General features: G+C 47.9%; 1 protein-coding gene and 2 long non-coding RNA genes across 4 annotated transcripts in view; 2 read left to right on the forward strand and 1 right to left on the reverse strand.

The window, feature by feature from the left end:
• Positions 1-317: 317 nt before the first annotated feature.
• Positions 318-3903, forward strand: LOC309347122. The gene is made up of 2 exons (XR_014158871.1): positions 318-1887; positions 3333-3903. It is a non-coding gene; the product is annotated as an uncharacterized lncRNA (long non-coding RNA).
• Positions 3400-20770, reverse strand: part of SPSB1 (splA/ryanodine receptor domain and SOCS box containing 1) — a 36172-nt gene continuing 18801 nt past the window's right edge. For both annotated transcript variants that reach the window (XM_081871346.1, XM_081871345.1), the window contains exons 2-3: positions 11570-12373; positions 3400-6042 (exon numbers count right to left, since the gene is read on the reverse strand). In XM_081871346.1, coding sequence (XP_081727472.1) covers positions 5915-6042; positions 11570-12263 — 822 coding nt within the window. In that variant the 5' untranslated portion in view covers positions 12264-12373 and the 3' untranslated portion in view covers positions 3400-5914. The remainder of the gene's footprint in view (positions 6043-11569; positions 12374-20770) is intronic.
• Positions 12380-13682, forward strand: LOC309347121. Its single transcript, XR_014158870.1, has 2 exons — positions 12380-13353; positions 13449-13682. It is a non-coding gene; the product is annotated as an uncharacterized lncRNA (long non-coding RNA).

The raw sequence follows: 20770 nt of genomic DNA on the forward strand, positions 1-20770 counted from the left end.
TGTCAGCCACCTGTCAATCATCTGACATAATGGCAAAGTCAGGTGACTGGTAGGCAGGCGGCCTCACCCACCTGTCAAAGTTGACCTGGAATAAGTCCAATGATGATGTCAGCTAATTAACGGGTGTGGTTGAGAGAGAAAATGGTTTAATGGGCCATATTGGGTCTACAGACCAGAGACCCCCCAACCCTGCTCTATCTCACTGAATAAAATGTGAAAACCTCACAGTAGTGTGAGCTTGTGATGCAAAAAGGGTAAAAGGTCACATCGAAGCCCCCTCTCCACCTGTTCCTTAACCTGACCTTCCCTCTCTATTTTATTATCTTTTTTTTATTCTGGCGGTGTAATAATTTGTTTGCCCTTGATAAGCAGGCAATCCGTTGCAGGGCAACACATCCACACTTGGGGCCAATACAAACAAACAGTTATCGGAAGGGGAAGATTGGCTAGGTTGAACTAATATTGGCTTTCTGATCTCCAGCACAATCGGCAATGAAGACGCTTTAAAGAATTCTAATGCAGCTGATTGGATACCTCCCCCTAACCACAGTGTTACCCATAATCTTCAAGTTACAGTACATAATTGAATGATTAAGTCGCCTATGCAACTAGGGTTTCCGGTTTGGGCCCTGAAATCTCAGGATCTGGGATGCTCCTTGTGATGTTAACATATGAGAGTGCTGGAGGTGCATTAGTTAAACAAGTTACCCAATCAGAACCCAGGGGGTGGAGTCAGAGAGACTATAAAACCAGCTCTGTGAGGGGCGAAAGGGGAGTTCGTTGGGAGTTGGGTGGTTGGTTGGAGTGGGAGTGAATTGGGACAGAGTGTAGGTAGGTTGAGTTAGTGTAGCGAAATAAGCTGAGTCAGGAACAGTTAGGGGCTAGGAAGACAAGTAAATATCTGAGAGGTGGTTTAGTGAGTGAGGAGCAGGTAGTGGAAGTTACAGGTCTGGATAGGCACCCCATGATTGTAATTGACCGATACCGTTTATGAAACCACATGCTTGTTAAACTGCAATAAATAAACAAAAGTTTATGTTCCAATTTAATCCTGACTGGACTCAGTATTGTCCCAGGTAGGGCCTGGGTGGTGGCAGCGAGAAATAAAGTGGTGGCGCAGGGATCAATAGACGGTGAAACGTCCGGGGACCCTCTGTGATTGCCACACTCACCTAGTAACCCTAGCGAAGGGATCGAAGAGGGATTTGCCCACCCATCCCTGCAGCCAGGCCCCTTGAACTTAAGTGCATCAACTGACAGAAAGGAAGGAGAACGCTGCCAAGGGTAAATTCCATGCACATGACTACGGGGAAAGTATTGAACACCACATAAATGGGGGGGGGGGGGAGAGAGAAGAGAGGAAAAGGCGGGGGGAGACTCGGCCCATCAGGAGACCCATAATTCATGCCTGCCTTGTCATGTTTCAGGCTCATGAGGCGTTGCAAGGATATTCGTGTGTACACACACACACACACACACACACACACACACACACACATATATCCCCGCTGGCAGATCCATCCGGCCTAGCTAATACGCAACAGCCCTTTTGCGAGAGCATCAGGCCAGGCTACGCAGTCCCCATGACGGGTCTGCAGGGTTGCCATGGCAACGTACATAAACACCAAACTGCAAGGAGGTCATTTATTTCAGCTGCTGGCTACAGCTGGCTGTTTGGGTGTCTGGAAGCCAGCACGGACAAAATATTCTCCTTTCTCTCTTCGACTTCCCCCCACCCCAAAATAATAATAATATATATTTTTTTAAAAAAACCTTTTCTCCTGAGGCGGTTTATGGCCTAGCAAAACCCGCATTCCAGCAGCAGCCGTGAAGGAGAATGGAATGGATGCAGGAGCTGATTTTTTTGCCCACATATGGTCCGAGATGGTGGGTTTCTTTTTTTTTGAATTTTTTTTTTATCCCCTTCCAAGGTACCTGCTCCAACAGGAACAGAGTCTGATTGATACCACCTGCAAAGCTTAAATATGCAAGCTTTGCAATACTTTTTTTTGTGTGGTTTCCTAGAGCTCTTTTTTTTTTTTTTTTTTGAAAAAAAGACCAATGCAGACAAGCCGCAAGGTAACACTGAAATATGTAGGGAATTTTTAATACAATCATCAATTGCCAAATTAGGGCACTTTGGGGTGGCTTTTAAAAAATAAAAACAAAGTCCCCACTGTTTGCTGGTACCATTTTGAGGCTCACCTTTTTGCTATAATTATTGCATGCATTTTATTATTCAACTAAGTTTTAGAGCAGACCTATTCAAATGAACCACTTTTTATTTCATTTATACACTACTTTTTCCTCCAAGAAGGTCAAGATGGGACACATGTTCCTCTCCTCCCTGTTTTATCCTCACAACAACCCTAAGAGGTAGTTTAGGCTGAGGGATAGTGGACTGGCCCAATGTCACCCACTGAAGTTCATGGGTGAGGAGGGTTTTGAACCCTGGTCTCCCAGCTCATTTTCCATCACCCTGTTACAACACACTGGCTCTCATGTTAGTTAATTTAACGAGTCTGCTCTGAGGAGGATTAGCATTGGATACAACCCTTTTTACACAGAGTTTCCAAACTTCTGAGTTCTCAGCCCGTTTCAGTGGTGGTTTCCTGGTTGTGGAACGCCCTCCCTAGGAAGGTATGCCTATACCTCCAGCATTATCCTTACCAGCTTTCAGGAGGAATTCGGGAACATTCCTGTTTCCCCAGGCCTTTGGTGGCTGAAGAACTGACACTTGCAACCTTGAGTCCATTGGATAGAAGAATGGCCTGTATCTGCTTTTTGGCTTTTAAAAATTGTAATGGGACACAGGTGGTGCTGTGGGTTAAACCACAGAACCTAGGACTTACCGATCAGAAGGCTGGCAGTTCAAATCCCTGCGACGGGGTGAGCTCCCGTTGCTTGGTCCCTGCTCCTGCCAACCTAGCAGTTCGAAAGCACATCAAAGTGCAAGTAGGTAAATAGGTACTGCTCCAGTGGGAAGGTAAACGGCATTTTTGTGCGCTGCTCTGGTTCGCCAGAAGCGGCTTAGTCATGCTGGCCACATGACCTGGAAGCTGTATGGCGGCTCCCTTGGCCAATAAAGCGAGATGAGTACCGCAACCCCAGAGTCGGCCACGACTGGACCTAATGGTCAGGGGTTCCTTTACCTTTAATGGTTTTTAGAATGTTCTTATTTGATTTTGAATGTTTTTGCTTTGCTTTTGTTTAAATTGTGTATCTGTTGGCCACTCTAGGTTCTTTGGGGAGGAAAGGTGGAATGCAAAATTCATTCATTCAATCCATTCAGTCCAGAGGTCACAATATGCATTTTTCCTTCCCCACTGCAGGATCGCAGAACACACAGAAAACTCCCCTTAATTGTGGGGCCCATTTGAAATGACAACTACTACTGTCTCAATATTTAATAAATTTTTATTTTTAAATTTGGTTATTGATTATCTACAGTCAATGGGGGACGGAGCGGGTGGGACTAGTGAGAGATTTAAAAACCGTACAAGCCAAATACACCAAGAAGTATAAAGAGGAGATGGGAAGGGTGGTAGAAGACTAGAGACAAAAACAGGAGAAATGAAAAAAACACACCAAAGAGGTGATGAGGACAATTCCCAGTGTCAGTGGAAAAGACACAAGTAGGATTGGTTTAAAAATCCTCGGCTCTGTACACATTAAAATCCTCTGTGCAATTTGAAAAAGTGTCCCACTTATAACAGTTGACTTTAAAAAGGGAGGCACGTCCAAGGTCTCCTCCCAAATCCAAACTTGGCATCAGTTCTGTGCTTCTTAAAAACTAGGCTATTTTCATTTTTAAAAAACCCTACAGCAGCATTTCTTTAAAAAACAAACAAACAAAAAAACCCAAACAGTCGTCTTCTATACAAAGGGGGGAACCCCCCCCCCCACAAAAATATATTAACATTTTCTAACAAATAAGCTCATTTGTACCTATACAGAACACACCTGACACAAGTATGGTGAGGGTGGTAAAGTGAGAGGCAGATTTATTTTCCTCCCCAATAATGGAAAAAAAATTTGTGCAAATAAACCCCTCTGTGATGGCAGTTCAGAAGCTTTTTGGGAAAGGCTTTCAGGTTGCTCGGATAAAGGAGAACATTTGCTCTTCTAGATGAAAACCTTGTGTGCCTTGCATACGAAGGATGTACTCTTGAGTCTTCAAGGACTGTAGTGTTCACATTGACACATCCTGCCCTGCACCAAACTGGGGCATGTTTTCTCTCAACAAGATTCAGCTCATTCTGTGCTAAGGTCAATCCATAGCTGGTACTCTAGGGCCACATTCAAAACATCCACTTTGACTACTAGGATATGACTTTCAACAATCACGGCTTCCCATGTCCCCCACCAGAATTTTGGGAACTGTAGTTTATCGAGGGTGCTGCAAGTTGTTAGAAGACCCCTATTTCTCTCCCAGAATGAATTAACCATCATTCCTTCTTCACAAGGAACTCTGGGGATTTTAGCTCTATAACGGGAATGAGGTGAGCGGGTCTCTTAACAACTCTCAGCCCCCTGAACAAACCACAGCTCCCAGAATTTTTTGATGGGAGAGCTATGAATGTTAAACATGGTAGCATCATGCTTTAAAAGCACAGTAAGAATGTAGCCTGACAAGATAGCTGTGTTCAGGGACAGGGTGAGGCCAAGATGGAGAATTCTCTTTTGACAAAAAAATAAAATCTGATAGGAGCAGTCACTACAAAGAAAACTATAGTCATTGGCCTTGGCCAAATCTTTCTCCATATCCCACCAACAGGACTGGAACGACAATGGTTGTGACCAACATAATGTGATGGGAAGGAGGGCTGGCTTAAGAAAGCAGGAGATATACCCAGGCATCACCAGGATTTTAAATCAGGGGTGGCTAAACTGCGGTCCTTCAGATGCTGTTGGATGATAACTCCATGCCTATTTTAAACCCATTTTACAAGTCAACTAAACTAAAACCAAGACTTGGCTAAAGAGGGGGAGCTGATGGGAGTATTGCCAAGGAACTCAAGGCAAAGCCAGTCTAGGAGAGCAAATTCTTGAGACTTCATCACTCACAACCACATCCTAACCCAAGGCGGGCTCTCTAGCTGTTTCACAAGCAGGTATGGGGAACCAGTGGCCCTGCAGATGATGGTCGACTCCCAACGCCCATCAGCTCCAGCCACCGAGGCCAGTGGTCAGGCATGATGGGAGCTGTAGCACAACAACATCCAGATGACCCACAGGGTCTCCAACCCTGAGCTACTGGAGCTTCATCCCATGCTAACCCCCCATATCTCCAACTCCCAAGCTACAGGTTCAAGTGAATTCCCAGAAAAAGAAAAGAAAGGCAAGCAATTTGAGTGGTCTGAAGGCAGAGGCCAACACAAAATCAAAATTAAAGAGGAGCAGGATTCGCATACAGGGCATAAGACATTTCTTTGACACCCACAACGGCTGCCTATTCCAGTATCGTTTAAAAACACATGTCCACACGGAGCAATATTTTTGGTGTCATCATCTTCTCCTTGAAGCGTTGCTGGGCAGGTTTTTTTAAATAAAAAACCGAAATCCTCAGGTCCGTGGCAAACCATCTTGTACCCCCATCTGAGCACCTGGTACCTTTAATTCCATCATGTTGACTTCTTGCAACAGAAATCTCTGGAGGGCAGAACATGGCTTTTAAGTAGGGTGGGCTCTTCGAAAGGCATGTATTGTAGGTTTCTCTCCCTGACCCCCTAATTTGGCATAGGGAGAGGGAGTGGATCCAAGCTGGGATCGACTGAAGCAGATTAGGAGAGTGAAAGTTTGATGTATGTCTATATATATATTTAATATCCAAGAATACTGTAGTCCATTCAATCCATCTCTCTCTTTTGCTTCTTGCGAGAGTGTCTGTCCATCCCGCCCCAAAATGAGGGGGTCATTGATAGAGAAGGTAGCTCTTCAGGGATTCTGGCAGTGGCAGTGCGTGGATCTCATTCAAGCGGTCCTTTCCCAGGGCAAGGCGGACGGAGCGCCGGCAAAGGTCCATCAGAGGCAGAGGTTCAGCTGCAGGAGAGGGGGAAAAGAGTGCCAAAGAGCATTAAGTGCAGTGCTAAGAATTAAGAATGTACGGTACAAAGCACCCCTTTGCAGCATGCAAAAGACTGAAAGAGGATGTTTATCAGTATAGAATCCAGGGCTGCCTGCACATTTAAAGCACATGTCTTCCTCAATAAGAATCCTGGGAACTGTAGTTTACCCTTCACAGAGGTGCAGTTCCCAGCACTCTTCAACTACAATTATTGTCATAAGCAGCAGTACTGATCTAGTTGGTCCAACCGTCTGACTACAAACACAGCTCCGTTAGAGCCTCGGTACAGGACTACATGTCTTGTTTAATACAGACACACTGTATGCGCCTGTCTCTTACAAACATTCCACGACAATAATGTTCTCCAAATGTTCATAAAATGAAGAGGATTTCTTCAAGCAGTCTGAAATCTGGCACGGAGCACCCCACACACTGAATGCCAGAAGTTGTCCAAACTTCAGACAAATCTGTATTGTTTTGTTTTTTAAAAGAACCCAGCCAAGATACAGCAGTTTAAGAAAACCACGTCCACCCTTCTGCACCCAACACCGTACACAATTGCGCTCCTGTGGATGTGGAGCGCATACATAGGCCCCAGATTTTGCCACATCTGCCTTCCACTAGCCTGGCTCAATCTCTCTTGAATGAAAAGATACTTCCTGCCAGATCTTGTTCTAACCAACAGCCCTGGCCTTCATAAACACCGATACCCTAAGCTGGATCTTCAAAATCACTTGCACGTTCAGTTCAGCATGAAGCAAACCCTCTGGTGTCATTCGTCCAGTGTTGCAGAATCTTCTCATAGAGATGGAACAGGTGCCCTCAGCAACTTTTACACCAGAGGTAGCCAATGTGGTACACTTCCAGGTGCGGTTGGACTCTGACTCCCATCAGTCTTGGCCAGCATGGTCAGTGGTCAGGGGTGATGGGAGATCATCAATATCTGGAGGGACACCAGCCTGGGTTTTCAGCCTTAGATGGCTGAAAACTCTTCTTATGCAAACAGCTAATGAAAAAACTTTTTAAAGAACACTGAGCTGGCTAATTAATTCTGGTTGTATGTGTGTGTGTGTCTATACTGCTTTGATTTTTCTAAAGAAATTGCAGTACGTATTATAAGTATTTATATAAATAAGAAGATAAATAAAACTACTCAGGATCTCACAGGGGACTGCTTTAAACTGAGTCAGACCATTGGGTCCATCTAGCCAAGCTGTGTCTGCACTGACCGGCAGGGTTTTCAGACAGGGTTCTTTGTCAGCTCTACCTGGAGATAGTGGGGACTGAACCACCTGGATGCAAAGCAGGTGCTCTACCACTGAGCTACGGCCATTTCCTTGCAACATAGGAAATTGCCTTATTCTGAATGGACTTCTGCATGCAAGGCGAACACCACCACGGAGCTACTGCCCTTCTCAAGACAGGCCCTGGAAAAACATCCCACATCTTCCCAGCTGGGAGCACTGGCCGATCCCAATCTAGGTAGCATCTTTCTCTCCTGGCAAGGATCTGAGTTGACTTAAGATTTCCTGAAAAGGAGCCCCACCCTGCTCGCTGACTGACTCTGCAGGCAGGGGACACCTGCAAAGGCCCCCCTGCGCAGAGCCGACATCACAGATACGGGCAACAAAAACTCCCTTTTCGTTTGGGCAGAGCCTCAGTGCGGTGACTTACTCCCAGCTGCAATTTCCTCCCCAGACACATTTTCCACTGAGGTAGTTGAAGACGTGAGCTTTGATCACAAGGAAGACCGCCGGCTGGCTTGGAAAACTGGGGGCGTGGTCAGCAGGCAGAGGAAGAGAGAAATATAACTTCAAACTTCTGGAACACAAAGTCATTGGTGAAGTCCAAGTGCATTCTGCATCCACCAGGGAAGTTTGAAAGCTCAGCTCGGTGTTCCTCGTCCAGACTATTGAGATCAGTACTGTTTACACCAGGGTTTCCCCAACTTGGCCCTCCAGCTGTTTTTGGACTACAATTCCCATCATCCCTGACTACTGCTAGCTAAGGATGATGGGAGTTGTAGTCCCAAAACAGCTGGAGGACCAAGTGGCTCCCTAGGACAGGCATAGGCAAACTCGGCCCTCCAGATATTTTTAAGACTACAATTCCCATCATCCCTGACCACTGGTCCTGTTAGCTAGGGATGGTGGGAGTTTTAGTCCCAAAACATCTGGAGGGCCAAGTCTGTCTATGCCTGCCCTAGGATTTCAGACAGGGAGTCTCTCCCAGCCCTACCTGGAGATGTCATTGTGGACTGGACCTTCTGCATGCAAAACAGATGCTCTACCATCCAGCCAGTCAGAGGGCCCTCTGAATGGGTCCTGAGTGCCTCTCCTTTGTAGGACCACCAGGTTGGGAAAGGCTGCTCTAGGTTTTGAAAAGAAACAGCCCACACCTCCACAAGAGGTTCCTAATTTCTGCTTGCAGATTGATGCGAGCGTAACTCAAAACACACTTGTGTGCTGACTGCATGGCCATCTCTAATGCACAACTATTGGCGTGCAACAAACCGCCACATGGAGCCTCTCAGTTTGGAAGGCACAGAGCAAAAACAGGTAATGCCGTGGGCTCAGGTGTTGCATAGGCCATGATACAACCAAATGTTAAAAGGGTCTGTGACAGCCATGACCTGCCAAACTTGTAGCTTGAATGTTATTTTGCCAAGAAGCCCCCATTCTAGGCTGCGGCAGGAGAATCCTTCAGTCTAAAGGCTATGGTGATGTAAAGGTAAAGGTAAAGGTACCCCTGCCCGTACGGGCCAGTCTTGACAGACTCTAGGGTTGTGCGCTCATCTCACTCTAGAGGCCGGGAGCCAGCGCTGTCTGCAGACACTTCTGGGTCACGTGGCCAGCGTGACGAAGCCTGCAGGCAAATGAAATAGATCCAGCTAGATCTAGCCATACATGTCCCATCCCATCCCCCACAAGCAGCTGCCTCTTCTAGATCGAGAAGGCCAGTGTTGCAATTCTAGTCAACTGCAGAACAGGCCACCCTGATAACCTCAACTTCATGGAAAAAGAGAAACAACTTACTAGCCCTGAAGGCTGCAGAGAGCTGCTGGCGCAATACTGGGAGCCAAGTGAACAAACTCAGTAAGTAGAATTTCCAGGAATTTGGCGCCAATTTTAGGCCTGGGGCAGCTCTTCATAGTCAGAAAGAGACTCTGCACAAACACTCAGACTTACGCAAACTGGGTTAAATACAAAAAGAAGGTTTTCCCCACAAAACCCAGGTTCTCTTAGTGCAGAATATGGACTACTTTCTCTTCCAATACAGTGGTACCTCAGGTTACATACGCTTCAGGTTACAGACTCCACTAACCCAGAAATATTGTTTCGGGTTAAGAACTTTGCTTCAGGATGAGAACAGAAATTGTGCTCCGGTGGCGCGGCAGCAGCAGGAGGCCTCATTAGCTAAAGTGGTGCTTCAGGTTAAGAACAGTTAAGCACGGACCTCCAGAATGAATTAAGTACTTAACCCGAGGTACCACAGTACTTACATTTTATTTCTTTTTAAAAGCCCTTGCTGGCTAGGGAAAGAAAGGCCTAAGTGGCATTATCTTCTTTTATAAAGCCATCCAAGTTGGTGGCAGTCATTGTCTCCTGTGGGAGTGAGTTCCACAGTTTAACTATGTGCCACGTGAAGAAGGATCCAGTTTTGTTTCTTAAGAGAGGGCAATAAGATCTGGGCTTGAGAAGGCAGGGGAAGCTTTGGGCGTGTGCTCCATCAGGCTGCTAAGTCTACACTTTGCATCTGAAAGCCAGCTGTGTCGGCAAACCCATTTCTGGGGTGGGGGTGGGCATTCTGGAGAAGACACCAAAACCAGGAATATGCAATGTGCAACATATGAAACAAGGGCTCTTGAGCCTGAGAGGGCCTTGCTGGTTGTCAAAATTAAGCTTACTTCAAGAATGTAAGAAGAGTCTGCTAGATGAGGCCAATGGCCCGTCTAGTCCAGCATCCTGATCTCACAGCGGCCAATCAGATGGAAAGCTGCAAGCAAGACTCCAGCAAAAGAGCAACCCCCCTCCTGTAGTTTCCAGCAACTGGTAGCCCCAGCGATCATAGTTTCTTCCAACCTGGGGCCCTCCAGATGCTTTGGATTCCAGTTGTCAATGTTCTGACCTCCTGGACCAGACGCAAGGCATGCCCACTCATGCAGAGATGCGACAGGCAGCCTCTTCTGGGGGAATGGGCAGTCTTGCATGCTGCACTTTTGTGTCGGGGGTTACTGAATGAGTAAGGCACTGGTCAATCAGAGTGCCAAGCAGAAGCATCTACACTTGAACCCAGAAGTTGCTGATCCACACAAAGTGAGGCCAGAACAGGTAATCACGCAGGGAGGCAGTGGGCCACCTCGCCAGCTGCTGGGTACTCTGGGATCACAGAAACATCCTCCACTTGGAACATTCTGGGTAGTTCCCTAGTCCATATGAACCGGTACTTCAGTTCTACCTGCCCTTCTTAACTGTCATTTTCACAAAGAGACGCTAAAGCAATGAACTGTGTGGGTTTCACTTAGCAAAAGGAAGTGAGCTGGTCTTTTAATCACTTTTCAACGGGGCCTGCTTAGGTGTTCCTGGGATGCCTCTGCCTGCCGTGTCTCCTCTGAACAACAGGCACAAAGGAGGATAGCCCTGTAAAACGTCACTTAAAAGGGGGTCCCCACTGGGGTGGGGGGGCGGCTGGGTGGGGAGGAGGAAGCAAGGAACACCGCCCCTCCTGCAATCTGTGCCCACTTCCGTTTTGAGAAGCAGGTTCCCTTGCCAAGTACACACACATTTGCAAATTGCATGGGGCTAATAAAACACAGGATGTGCCACTAAAGTGTTTGCAGCTGGGAGAAACCAGAGACAGACAACAGAAGGTGTCACACACCGCAGGGAGAAGACAGGCTAAAAAGGACTAGAGGCGACCAGGCCAGATATTTTTCACTGAGTCATTTTCGAAAGCTGTGACTCAGCACAAAGCCCCTCTTATCCTTAACAGGAATTTAGATAAGCAGGCAAATGTCTGGCCTGTTGCACTTTTTTAAAAGCATACATGCATTCACAGGAACTTACGGAGGTCCCAGGGAGGATAGCTCCGTGGAAAACCTCCAGACCTGGAGTCCCCTAAGTTCTTGATTTTAATTCTGAGTCAGAATGGGAGGCTTACTTACCCTCAACAGATTAATTTCTAAAGTGTTTAAGAAAAGGAGGAAGGGAATTACCTGCCCTCTGAAAAGCCACACACAATCGCCTGGCTTAGAGGTAGACCAGCCCAGAGTAATGCATCATTCAGAGATGCAACAGGCACCCTCCCACTCCAAAGGCAGCATAAATGCCTACAACTGGGAGTAACTAGATGATCCAGGGCTACCTAATGCAGAAAGGTGACAAAATTACTCAGCAGGTGGAAAGACTGAATAGTGGCAACCCTAGAACAGTGACTCAGACAGAAGAGCCAATTCAGACTCTCAAATCCAGGTAGGAAAAATGAAGAAGAGAGGATACGTACGGTCAAGCCCATTCAAGTAGCGCATCCTAATTTCACAGTGGCCCCACACGGCGCTCACGACCGGATACAGTTTTTTCCCTTTGAGTCCCCGGAAAGCAACCCCCATGTACTGTCCGTCCACGATGAAACTCAAGGTCCCATCGTCCATGTCCAGCACCACCAAAAACGAGTCGGGCACGATGAAAGTCTCGTCGGCTTCCAAGAAGGCCGGGTACGTCTTGCTGGGCTGGTTCTTCCCGTCGTGGTACAGCCGGTTCCGTCCGAGGTCCCACCCCCACGACTCGTGGTTGTTCCCAATGAGCGTCGTGTACCCCACCGAGTGCAGGGGGGCATCCGCCGTGGCTACGCCGACCACCGCATGCGTGCCACGTTGCCTCATTGCCCAGGTGATCTGCCAGACGTGGAGACCCCGCGTGTAGCCCACCTTGCCCCGGATCGCGTCCGTGCTCTGGGCCACCGGATGCCGGTGAAATATGAGCTTGTCGTCCTCCTTCACAAAGACGTTCAGCGAGCGGTCGTCGTTGTTCCATGAGTGCAGCAGCTGAATCTCATAGGAGACGGCGGGCATGTCTAGGAGGAGGTCCAATCGGGCCGGCTTGCAGTAATCCAGCCCCTGGAGCTCGTGTTTCAGGGGCCTGTAGGCCGGGTCCCTCATATCCACAGTCTTTATCCCGCCGGTGACTTTCTGCCCCATCTTTACCGTCTATTAATAGGCACCCAAAGCAGGTTCATCAATCGCACTGGCCGTGCACGGGTGTCATTCAAGCACTCACAGGTTGCTACGAGAGATCCCGTCAGAATCGCCTAATGGATGGAAAGGAGAAAAACAAGAAGCGGGGAAGAAGAGTTAAACATTAAAAATTCACACATGGGAGGCCGTGTGATGGGAGGCTCCACAGAACCCGTTTGGCTTGCCGGAGGAGATAAAGGACGCCGACACAACGGTAGAGGAAAAACAAGCACGGGACAACCATCCTATGAGAAGGCTTGGCGGGTTCTAGGCCGGCAACTTGAATCATGTTTCCTCAACACAGAAGGCTGGCGAGGTTCCACATTCTGAAAATAAGACTCCGATTGTCATACGGCCTTGTTGCCCGAGGGAAGCCTGGGGGTAGAGTTGCGTGTCGCCTAGCAACCTTAGGGTAGCTTGACCCTCACTGTTTCCCCTGCCCCAGACTCCCAAGATTTATTATTTACTTATTTATTACATGGGCCAGTGTGGTGCAGTGGTTAGAGTGTCGGACGAGGACCTGGGAGACCAGAGTTCAAGTTGCCTAGTCGGCCATGAAGCTCATTTGATGTAATCCTGAGCCATTCTCTTAGCCGAACCTACCCTCAGAGAGTTGTTGCGAGGACAAAATGGAAGAGGAAAAACTATGTGTGCCACTTTGAGCTCCTTGGAGGAAAGGGTTGATATATATGAAATATTATTCTTAATAATAACAACAGGGTCTGGAGCCATAAAAAGCTTTACTATTTCAAAACCAACGCTTTTTAAAGTCCCTAATACCCCCCCAAATTTCATCACCATAACATGGACAGAGGCTAATGGGATTACAAACATCAATGGGTCAACTAGGAGGACCCTCGACCACTGGTCTCATTTTTAATTTTTTTGCAAATGCAGGAAAAGTTGGGGGGATATTACAATTATTTCATCCCAGCCAGTAGCCCCTTGGAAGAATTCACAAGCAGCAAAATGGCAAAATTAGTAGGAAAACAAACACATCGGAGTGTTCGTAGTTTCACATTCCATCCATGCTTGGCAAAAAGAATCCCAAAATGTTAGTGGAAATCCAAGGGAGGGGGGGGGAGAGTTTGTGTGGGGAAAAACAGAGTAAGATAATCAAAATACACACACCCTGTTTTGCGTCTCCAGAATGACCCGCGTTAGATCAAGAAGGGAGCCGCTCTATAAGAGTTGTGAAACTCTTAAGCGAAGAAGTTCCGATTCCCTTAAGGAAAATGCAGAGGACAGGCACCAAGATATGACCATCTTGTAGCAGTGGCTCAGAAGAGTCACCCTCACTCACACTCATCCTCAGAGAAGTACCACGAAATCTACATTCCAGTTTGCTTTATAACAAGGGATCTTCTGTAATATGGCAGAGAAGCCGGGTCCACTGTGGGGTTTTTGTTTTGTTTTTGAGAGGGGGGTAGGTGGGGAGGGGAGGCAGAAGAGATGGCGAAAACATTTGAAAAAATAATAATAATAAGGGTGGGAACTCGCTTTCTAAGAAAAAAAATGTTTTAAACATTTCCTGGAATGAGGCAATCTCCCAGAAAGGCTGCCAGGTGCAGTCATAACCGTTACTCATGATCAGGATTTCGCTTGGCATGGAAATAAAATGGTAGGGAGAGTGAATCAGACCTTGTGTCCAGCGCACACACAGAATTATACATATATATATTATACACACAAACACTTTATAGGCACCCTGGCTTGAAAAAGGTGCTGTATATACACCACCAGCAACATAAAGAAGAGGCAAAGCTGATCATTTGATTATTTTTGAGCCTGAGGGCCACATTACAACCTTCCCATTGGTGGGCGGGGCCAGAGGCAAAAGTGGGTGGAGCAAGAATGTGGATTCTACCTTTGCACAAGAATCTAGTTTAAACACCCGCCCCCCGGAAAAGCCTTCTCCATATACTGTACAGACAAGCAAGAGGCATGATCAGAGCTCAGGCAAAAACAAACTCAAGGACAAGACGTAAATCAGTGCCAGAAAGGCAGTGTGGCCCTGGGAGAGAAAAAGACAGCTGGAGGGCCGGATATGGCCCATGGGCTGAAACAACTCACCCTGGCACTGTGAATAAAACAGGAAAAACACAGCATTACCTATTCCATTTTGCACAAGCCAAAAGCTGGCTCAACAGGCTTCCAGAAGAAGGCCTCAGTTCATCATCATCACCTTCTTTTGTCCTCTCCAGAGCTCCGGGAACCAGAAAGCAACATCTGAAGAATGAGATCACGCCAAGAGAGGAAGGTGGCCTGCAGCTAATTGGACACCTCCGATGCCTCTTTCTCTCTTGGACAGAGGCGTAACCGCAGAGCAGCTGGGCTGGCAGCAGCTCAGACAGAGCTCTCTAATTAAAGGGGAAACTGAGCACACGCCACCCCCTGCCAAAAGGAGCCAGGTCTGGGCACAGTTCGGCCAAAAGGGGAAGCAATGCAGACGTGCGCTCCAAGGAGGCGCTCTTGCGCACTTGTGGGGATGACGAGTCTTACGCAGGCAACCAGGTGCGTGTTTTAGCAACACACAAGGTCACAAATTGTTCCTCCTCTAGGTATCTTTCAATATTGCTTTTACTGTATTTCAGCTGCCAGTCGCTTGTTGTACAACAAGGTGTCCGAGAGACTAGCAACATATTTTAAGCGGTGCGCATAATTTAGGAGGAGCTGACAAAAACAACACAATGCATAAAGAAGGACTGCAACTTAGTGGTAGTGCATCAGAGGTCCCAGGTTTGATTCCCAGCATCTCCAAGTAGTGCCCCTGTCTGAAACACAGGAGAGCTTCTGCCAGCCAGTGTTGACAATACTGAGCTAGGTGGATCAGCGGTCTGATCATAGCTGTCAACTTACAGATTTGAAAATAAGGGACCAGCAGCCTCGAAAATAAGGGATCAGCAGCCAAAATAAGGGATTTTAGTCAACCAGCAGCCAAACGAAGCCTCAAGCGGTGGTTCCCATAGTGGAGCAACAAGGCAAAGGGGATGCAGCAAGGAAAACCACCGTCACCTCTCTGCTGGGAAGCGCTGAGCAAAGGCGAGTCCCCAGGCAACGCGGCCGATTTGATCGGCACAAGGCATGCAAGCTCCACCCCCCAGTCGTTCTTAGACTCCTTCTTGGGTGAGCAACGCAGCCAAGCAACACAGTTGGAGCCTCCCTCCTCCCTGGCCGGCAGGGAGGGAGGGAGAGGAGCTGCTTCCTTTGAAACCCCGGAAATTTATGGGATATCATCAATAAGGGACAGCAGTGGGACATGGCGCTGGGATAAGGGACTGTCCCGTCAAATAAGGGATGCTTGACAGCTATGGGTCTGATAAGGCAGCTTCCTATGGCACAACACAACCACACCTACCCACCCTGCATCACAGCATTACAAAGGTTTGGCAGCACACTATGTACCTGGTTGCGAAAAGATGTTCACCCAGGTTCACCCACTAGAGCCTTACTGGGAAGAGAGTTTCATACATGGGGGACACCACCAAGAAGGCCCGGTCCCTTGTCATCCTCCCCTACAGATGCACTTTGGGAGAGGGATTTCTGTTCCAGCAGTGCTTGATTTTGATGCTGGCTGCTCACAGGGCCCACTGTATTGCTAAATTCTCTCTTCAGGATCTTTAGAGGGTGAGAGAGACAGAGAGGGCCTCTCCAAGACATCTCTCCTGCAAGCAGCCATTACTCATTCTTGATTCAGAACAGTCTGGCAAGACGAAGGGGAGAAGCATGATCTCTCCCCTCCCCGACACTGCCAACCCAGTAACGGAAGCAGCTCCACCGAGCTGGTTTTGGTGGTTAAGCCTGGCTGAGATGCTTCCTTTGAAAGCAAAAAAAACCCCAAACCCCACCCCCACAACAACAACAAAACTCTCCAACACACCCTGAACTAAATCATCGGTGACAGAGAAGCTCACACAGTCAGCCACAGAAATCAGCAATCTGATCGCTACTAGGTGTGCTGCAACTGAGGAACAATTTAAATCTTTCTTAAAAAACAAGAAGTACAATCAGACTGACAAGGCTGCCCATTGCACCTCTGCACGAATTGCTGTTCCTGGATATTGCACATCTTTCCAAACAGCATTCGCTGATGGTGCGACGGCAAATTCCACCCCCACAGCTCCGCACTGGATCAATTGCAACCAATACTGTACATACAGTTACCTGTGGAGAGGTGGCTGCCTGTTGCCCCTCAGTATGAGTCACTGCTCTTGCCTCTTACGGAGGCATGGTTTTACTTTTTGTCGCATGGGGCAGCCACAATTTCGGTCAAAGCCCTCCTGCGACTATCAAAGGCAGTGGTGTTGCAGTATATCCTGTTATACTCTTGGGGGTCAGGAACACCCCAAAAGAATAAAAGGAAGATCCAGGGTGGATGAGCCAGGCAGAAGTTTCAATTCAGGTTATTTTTATTGGGTCCCCATCAGGGGTCGCCAGCCCATCGCCCGTGGAGGCTTTGAGGGGTGCCCGAGGAAAAGTGGGGCCTTAGTTTGACTTTTAGCCTTTCCCCCAGAATTCCTTTGTTGAAATGAGAGCTTTTTGGGACAGTTCCGGGAATCTTATGAAGCGGATTAAGCAACGCTTGTCCAAACAGCAGACAAAAACCCTGCCCAGGCTAAGCCAGGAAACTTCAAAAAGGAAAGTCCCCTGTTATGAGAGCCCCTTCCAAATACAAACAGCCAATATTTTTTTTGCGGGGTGGGTGGGCAGGGAGAGGAGTGATTGCGAGATTTGTCTGGCAAGGGGCAGTAGTCCTCATGGATCACTTCAAAGATTTCCAAACCTCGTAGCTCAGTTGGTTACAGCACGTTGCTGACAACACCAAAGTTGCAAGTTTGATCCCCCTATGGGACAGCTGCATATCCCTGCATCGCAGAGGGCTGGACTAGATGATCCTCAGGGACCCACGGCACCTGGGGAATTTCACAAACTGCCCACCAAGTGATGCTGGTGGGGATTGACCCTGGGACCTTCTGCACGCAAAGCAGATGCTCTACCATTAAGCTACAGCCCTTCTCTTATAATATAGGAGCATAGAAGCTGCCTTAATACCAAGTCAGACCACCTAGCTCAGTTTTGTCTGCACTGACTGGCAGGTGTACAATGACAGGAGGGGACACAGCCATCCCAGGTGAGGCCTCACAACAGGTTCGCATAACAGTGCCGTGTTATTTTCAATCCTGAACATGGAATTTGCTATGAGGATTCTAGGAGAAGCCAGGAAGCAAGACTCAAGCAAAACAGTGTGTCCGGGAACTGCCATCAGCTCAGAGGCGAGAGGTGGAAGGGCAGTTGTGTTACAGGGAGCCTCTGAAGATCTTGCGAAGCAGTTCTTCCTCTGGCGAGGAGGGAAGCCCCCCTCCAGTGGGGAGGGGGTGCAGGGATCAGAAGATGCTAGGGAGAGCCTCAACACCAAGCCTGAGCAAAGCCCCCCTTTGCCAGCGCCCACTCTGCGCAGTAGGTTTGGGCGCAGAGAGGGGAGGAGAAGGACGGGGGGGGGGGGTCACATGACTGTTATGCTGGGGAAGGTATAAGGACCGCCCACTCCCAGATTCTGCTAGCGACTGAGAAGACATGGACTTGCGACGCTCTGCAATGTAAATAGTTTGTACAGATAATAAAGCCTGGAAAAGACAGGTTGGAGTCTTGCCGGTTTGCTCTTGAGCACCTGACCAGCACCAGCACCTGACACAGTGGCTCCATTAGGGGGAATGGGTCACCAGCTGCAATTAAAAGGGCACCCCTTCAGGAATAGCTGCTTGAAAAATCCCAAATCATCCAGCATTCTAGTCCCTGGCGAGGACAAGCCTTGACAGCTGCTTAAATTTGATTTCAAACTATCCAGCATTCTAGTCCCTAGTGAGGAAACGTCTCGTACCTTGCATCAAAATCAGCTTTGCAATATCACAATTGTTTCTTTGCAGGCCACAAGTGCGGGGGGGGGAGGGAATGCACATAAGCACAACTTTGGGAATGTTTTACATCACACAGAGTGACACCCCCATCCCCAAAGTTGGTAAGAAAAAAATCATCCCCCCACCCCACTCTCTCTCTCTCTCTCTCTCTCTCTCACACACACACACACTCTCTCTGCAAAGCAGACTTGGGTTGGGGAACCACTCACCACGGAAGTCAGAACATGACGCCACAGTAATCAGAAATTGTGCCTATACGGCTATGCTTCACAGATTAACTGCAAAACATCCCAAAACCTAGAGCTTTCGGCCCCTTTAGCAAAGCAGCAACAAATCCACAAGAACCACCATCTTCCTGTTTAAGGCAGCAAATGCCTGATTAAGTAAGAAGCTGGCGACTTCTGGCCCTCTGGAGCCGGGCAGCGAGAGCGAAAGGGAAACAGCGAGCCGCCCTTTTTGAAAACACTATAAAAGCTGTGTGGAAAAACCCTTCTACGCTCTAGCAACACAGGAAACAGAAGCAGGCAACACATCTTCCAAGCCCTGCAGACACAGGCCAAGGTAAAAGATGGCTCTTTTGACACGGGTACGTCCAGAGAGAAAACAGAGCTGTTCTTCCCACCCCCACCCATCCTCGGCAAGGCTGATGGCAGAGGTAGCAGTCCACTGACCTAGCCAGTAAACAGGGAAGGCAAGATTCTGGCCGTCTTCCTCTGCTAAGAACTTTTTTTAAAAAAGGAGGTCGGGAAAGATCGCCCTGGGGATGTTACATAACTTGTGTTCTTTGACCAGCGTTTTCCCCTAAGCTTCTGGCAGCGGCGAAGCGCCGCTCTCTCCGAATTGGAAGTGGAAAGGCCAGCTCACACGATACCCAGGAAATTGTGTGCACTGCAAAGAAAGTGCAAAGCACTCACAGCCAGGTTTTAAGGCACTATCGGGTCCTTTCTTCCCATTTGCTGCAGAACAGGGACTCACAAAGAGCTGCATTGGGCAGCCTCCCCCTTGATTGATTTACTCTACGCAGTCTGTGGGTTGCCTCCAGCTAAGTCATGCTGCTGGAATAGCTAATTATCTCCAGTGCATCTACTCTGCAGCAATTTGCAACAAAGCAAGTTCAGAAAACAGGGACCTGTACAGAGATGCAATGGGCAGCCTCCCCCTTTATGAATTTACTATTTGCAGTCCATGGGTTGCATTCAGAGTAGGCACACTGAAATTAATGGACTACTCTGAGTAGGGCAAGCACTGGATTCAACCCTACAGACCAGAACTGCTGAACAGAAGTTTGCAGAGAGCGTGTGTGCAAGACGAAGGAAGTGTGAAGCACCAAGCCAGGATTTGGGCATTTATTCCAATTTGCAGCAAATTCGGCCCAAAGAACAGGGACTCACACAGCGGTACAATGGGCGGCCTCCCCTTGTATTATTTGCCAAGGCTTCTGCTCTCTGACTAAGCTCAATTTACCTAGTAGCTGTGGCTACTGTGGCACATGCCAGGGTTATGCCAACGCATTATGTAAAGTGTTTGAGGATGGGTGGGGCTGAACTCTGCCGGGTTTGCAGCCAATTTGCTACTGCCAGTGGCTAATTTAGGACTCCTTAATTACACACATCCATCACAGGCAATCCCTTAAAATTATGCATCTCTGGGTAATCAGATGCACATGTATATTAGGGAGTTTGTGGGTGGAGGGCATGTTCTCCTGGGAGGCAGCATCAACAGCCAAATAAAGAGTCAGAAAGCAATGGGAAGAAGAGAACTACACACCTTGTTTGGACTATTTGCTTCTTTACAGATTAAGAACTGGACACAAAGAAATCGTTTCTTGAGCATCTTTAGGCAAGACACAATCCAGGTGTGCTGATCCCTTAGGACCATACCAAAGATACAATTTCATACCCACCCTATAGTAGTTCTACTTTCTTGGATTTTTTTAAAGAAGATACTAATACTCATGGAGGTAAGCTTGAAAGTGCTGCTGAAACTTAGCGCCCAGAAGGGTCGCTAAAGAGAAGGCTGGCCAAGGTTCCTGTGTCCTTTGTAGCTCATTCTGAGAACACAAGAAGGGCCTTAAGAGATCAGGCCAAAGGCTCACCTAGCCATCAAAGTGTAAAAAGAGGCTGGATCAGGCTAATGGCCTATCTTGTATGGCATCCTGTTCTCACAGTGGCCAACCGGATGCCTCAAATGGGAGGACCCAAGTGAAACTGATTCCAATTGGCGGCCTTATCCTTCAATAGCCTATGACTACTAGCATATACCAGAATTGTGCAAATTCACCCCTCCCTCCAGCCTCGAGACAAAACTGTGTTATGCAACTGGAATTTGCAAGATTAATACATATATAGGCTGTGTGTGTGTGTGTGTGTGTGTGTGTGTGTGTGTGTGTGTGTGTTTTTAGTGGAGAATTTCAAGCTGTGTTCCCAGTCCCCATTACTGATCCTTTAACCCAGTGTTTCCCAAACTTGGGTCTCCCGCTGTTTTTGGACTACAACTCCCACCATCCCTAGCTAACAGGAAAGGGATGATGGGAATTGTAGTCCAAAAACAGCTGGA

This window comes from Podarcis erhardii (genome assembly GCF_964252035.2).
Source record: "Podarcis erhardii genome assembly, chromosome: 7".
Classification (NCBI taxonomy): Eukaryota; Metazoa; Chordata; class Lepidosauria; order Squamata; family Lacertidae; genus Podarcis; species Podarcis erhardii.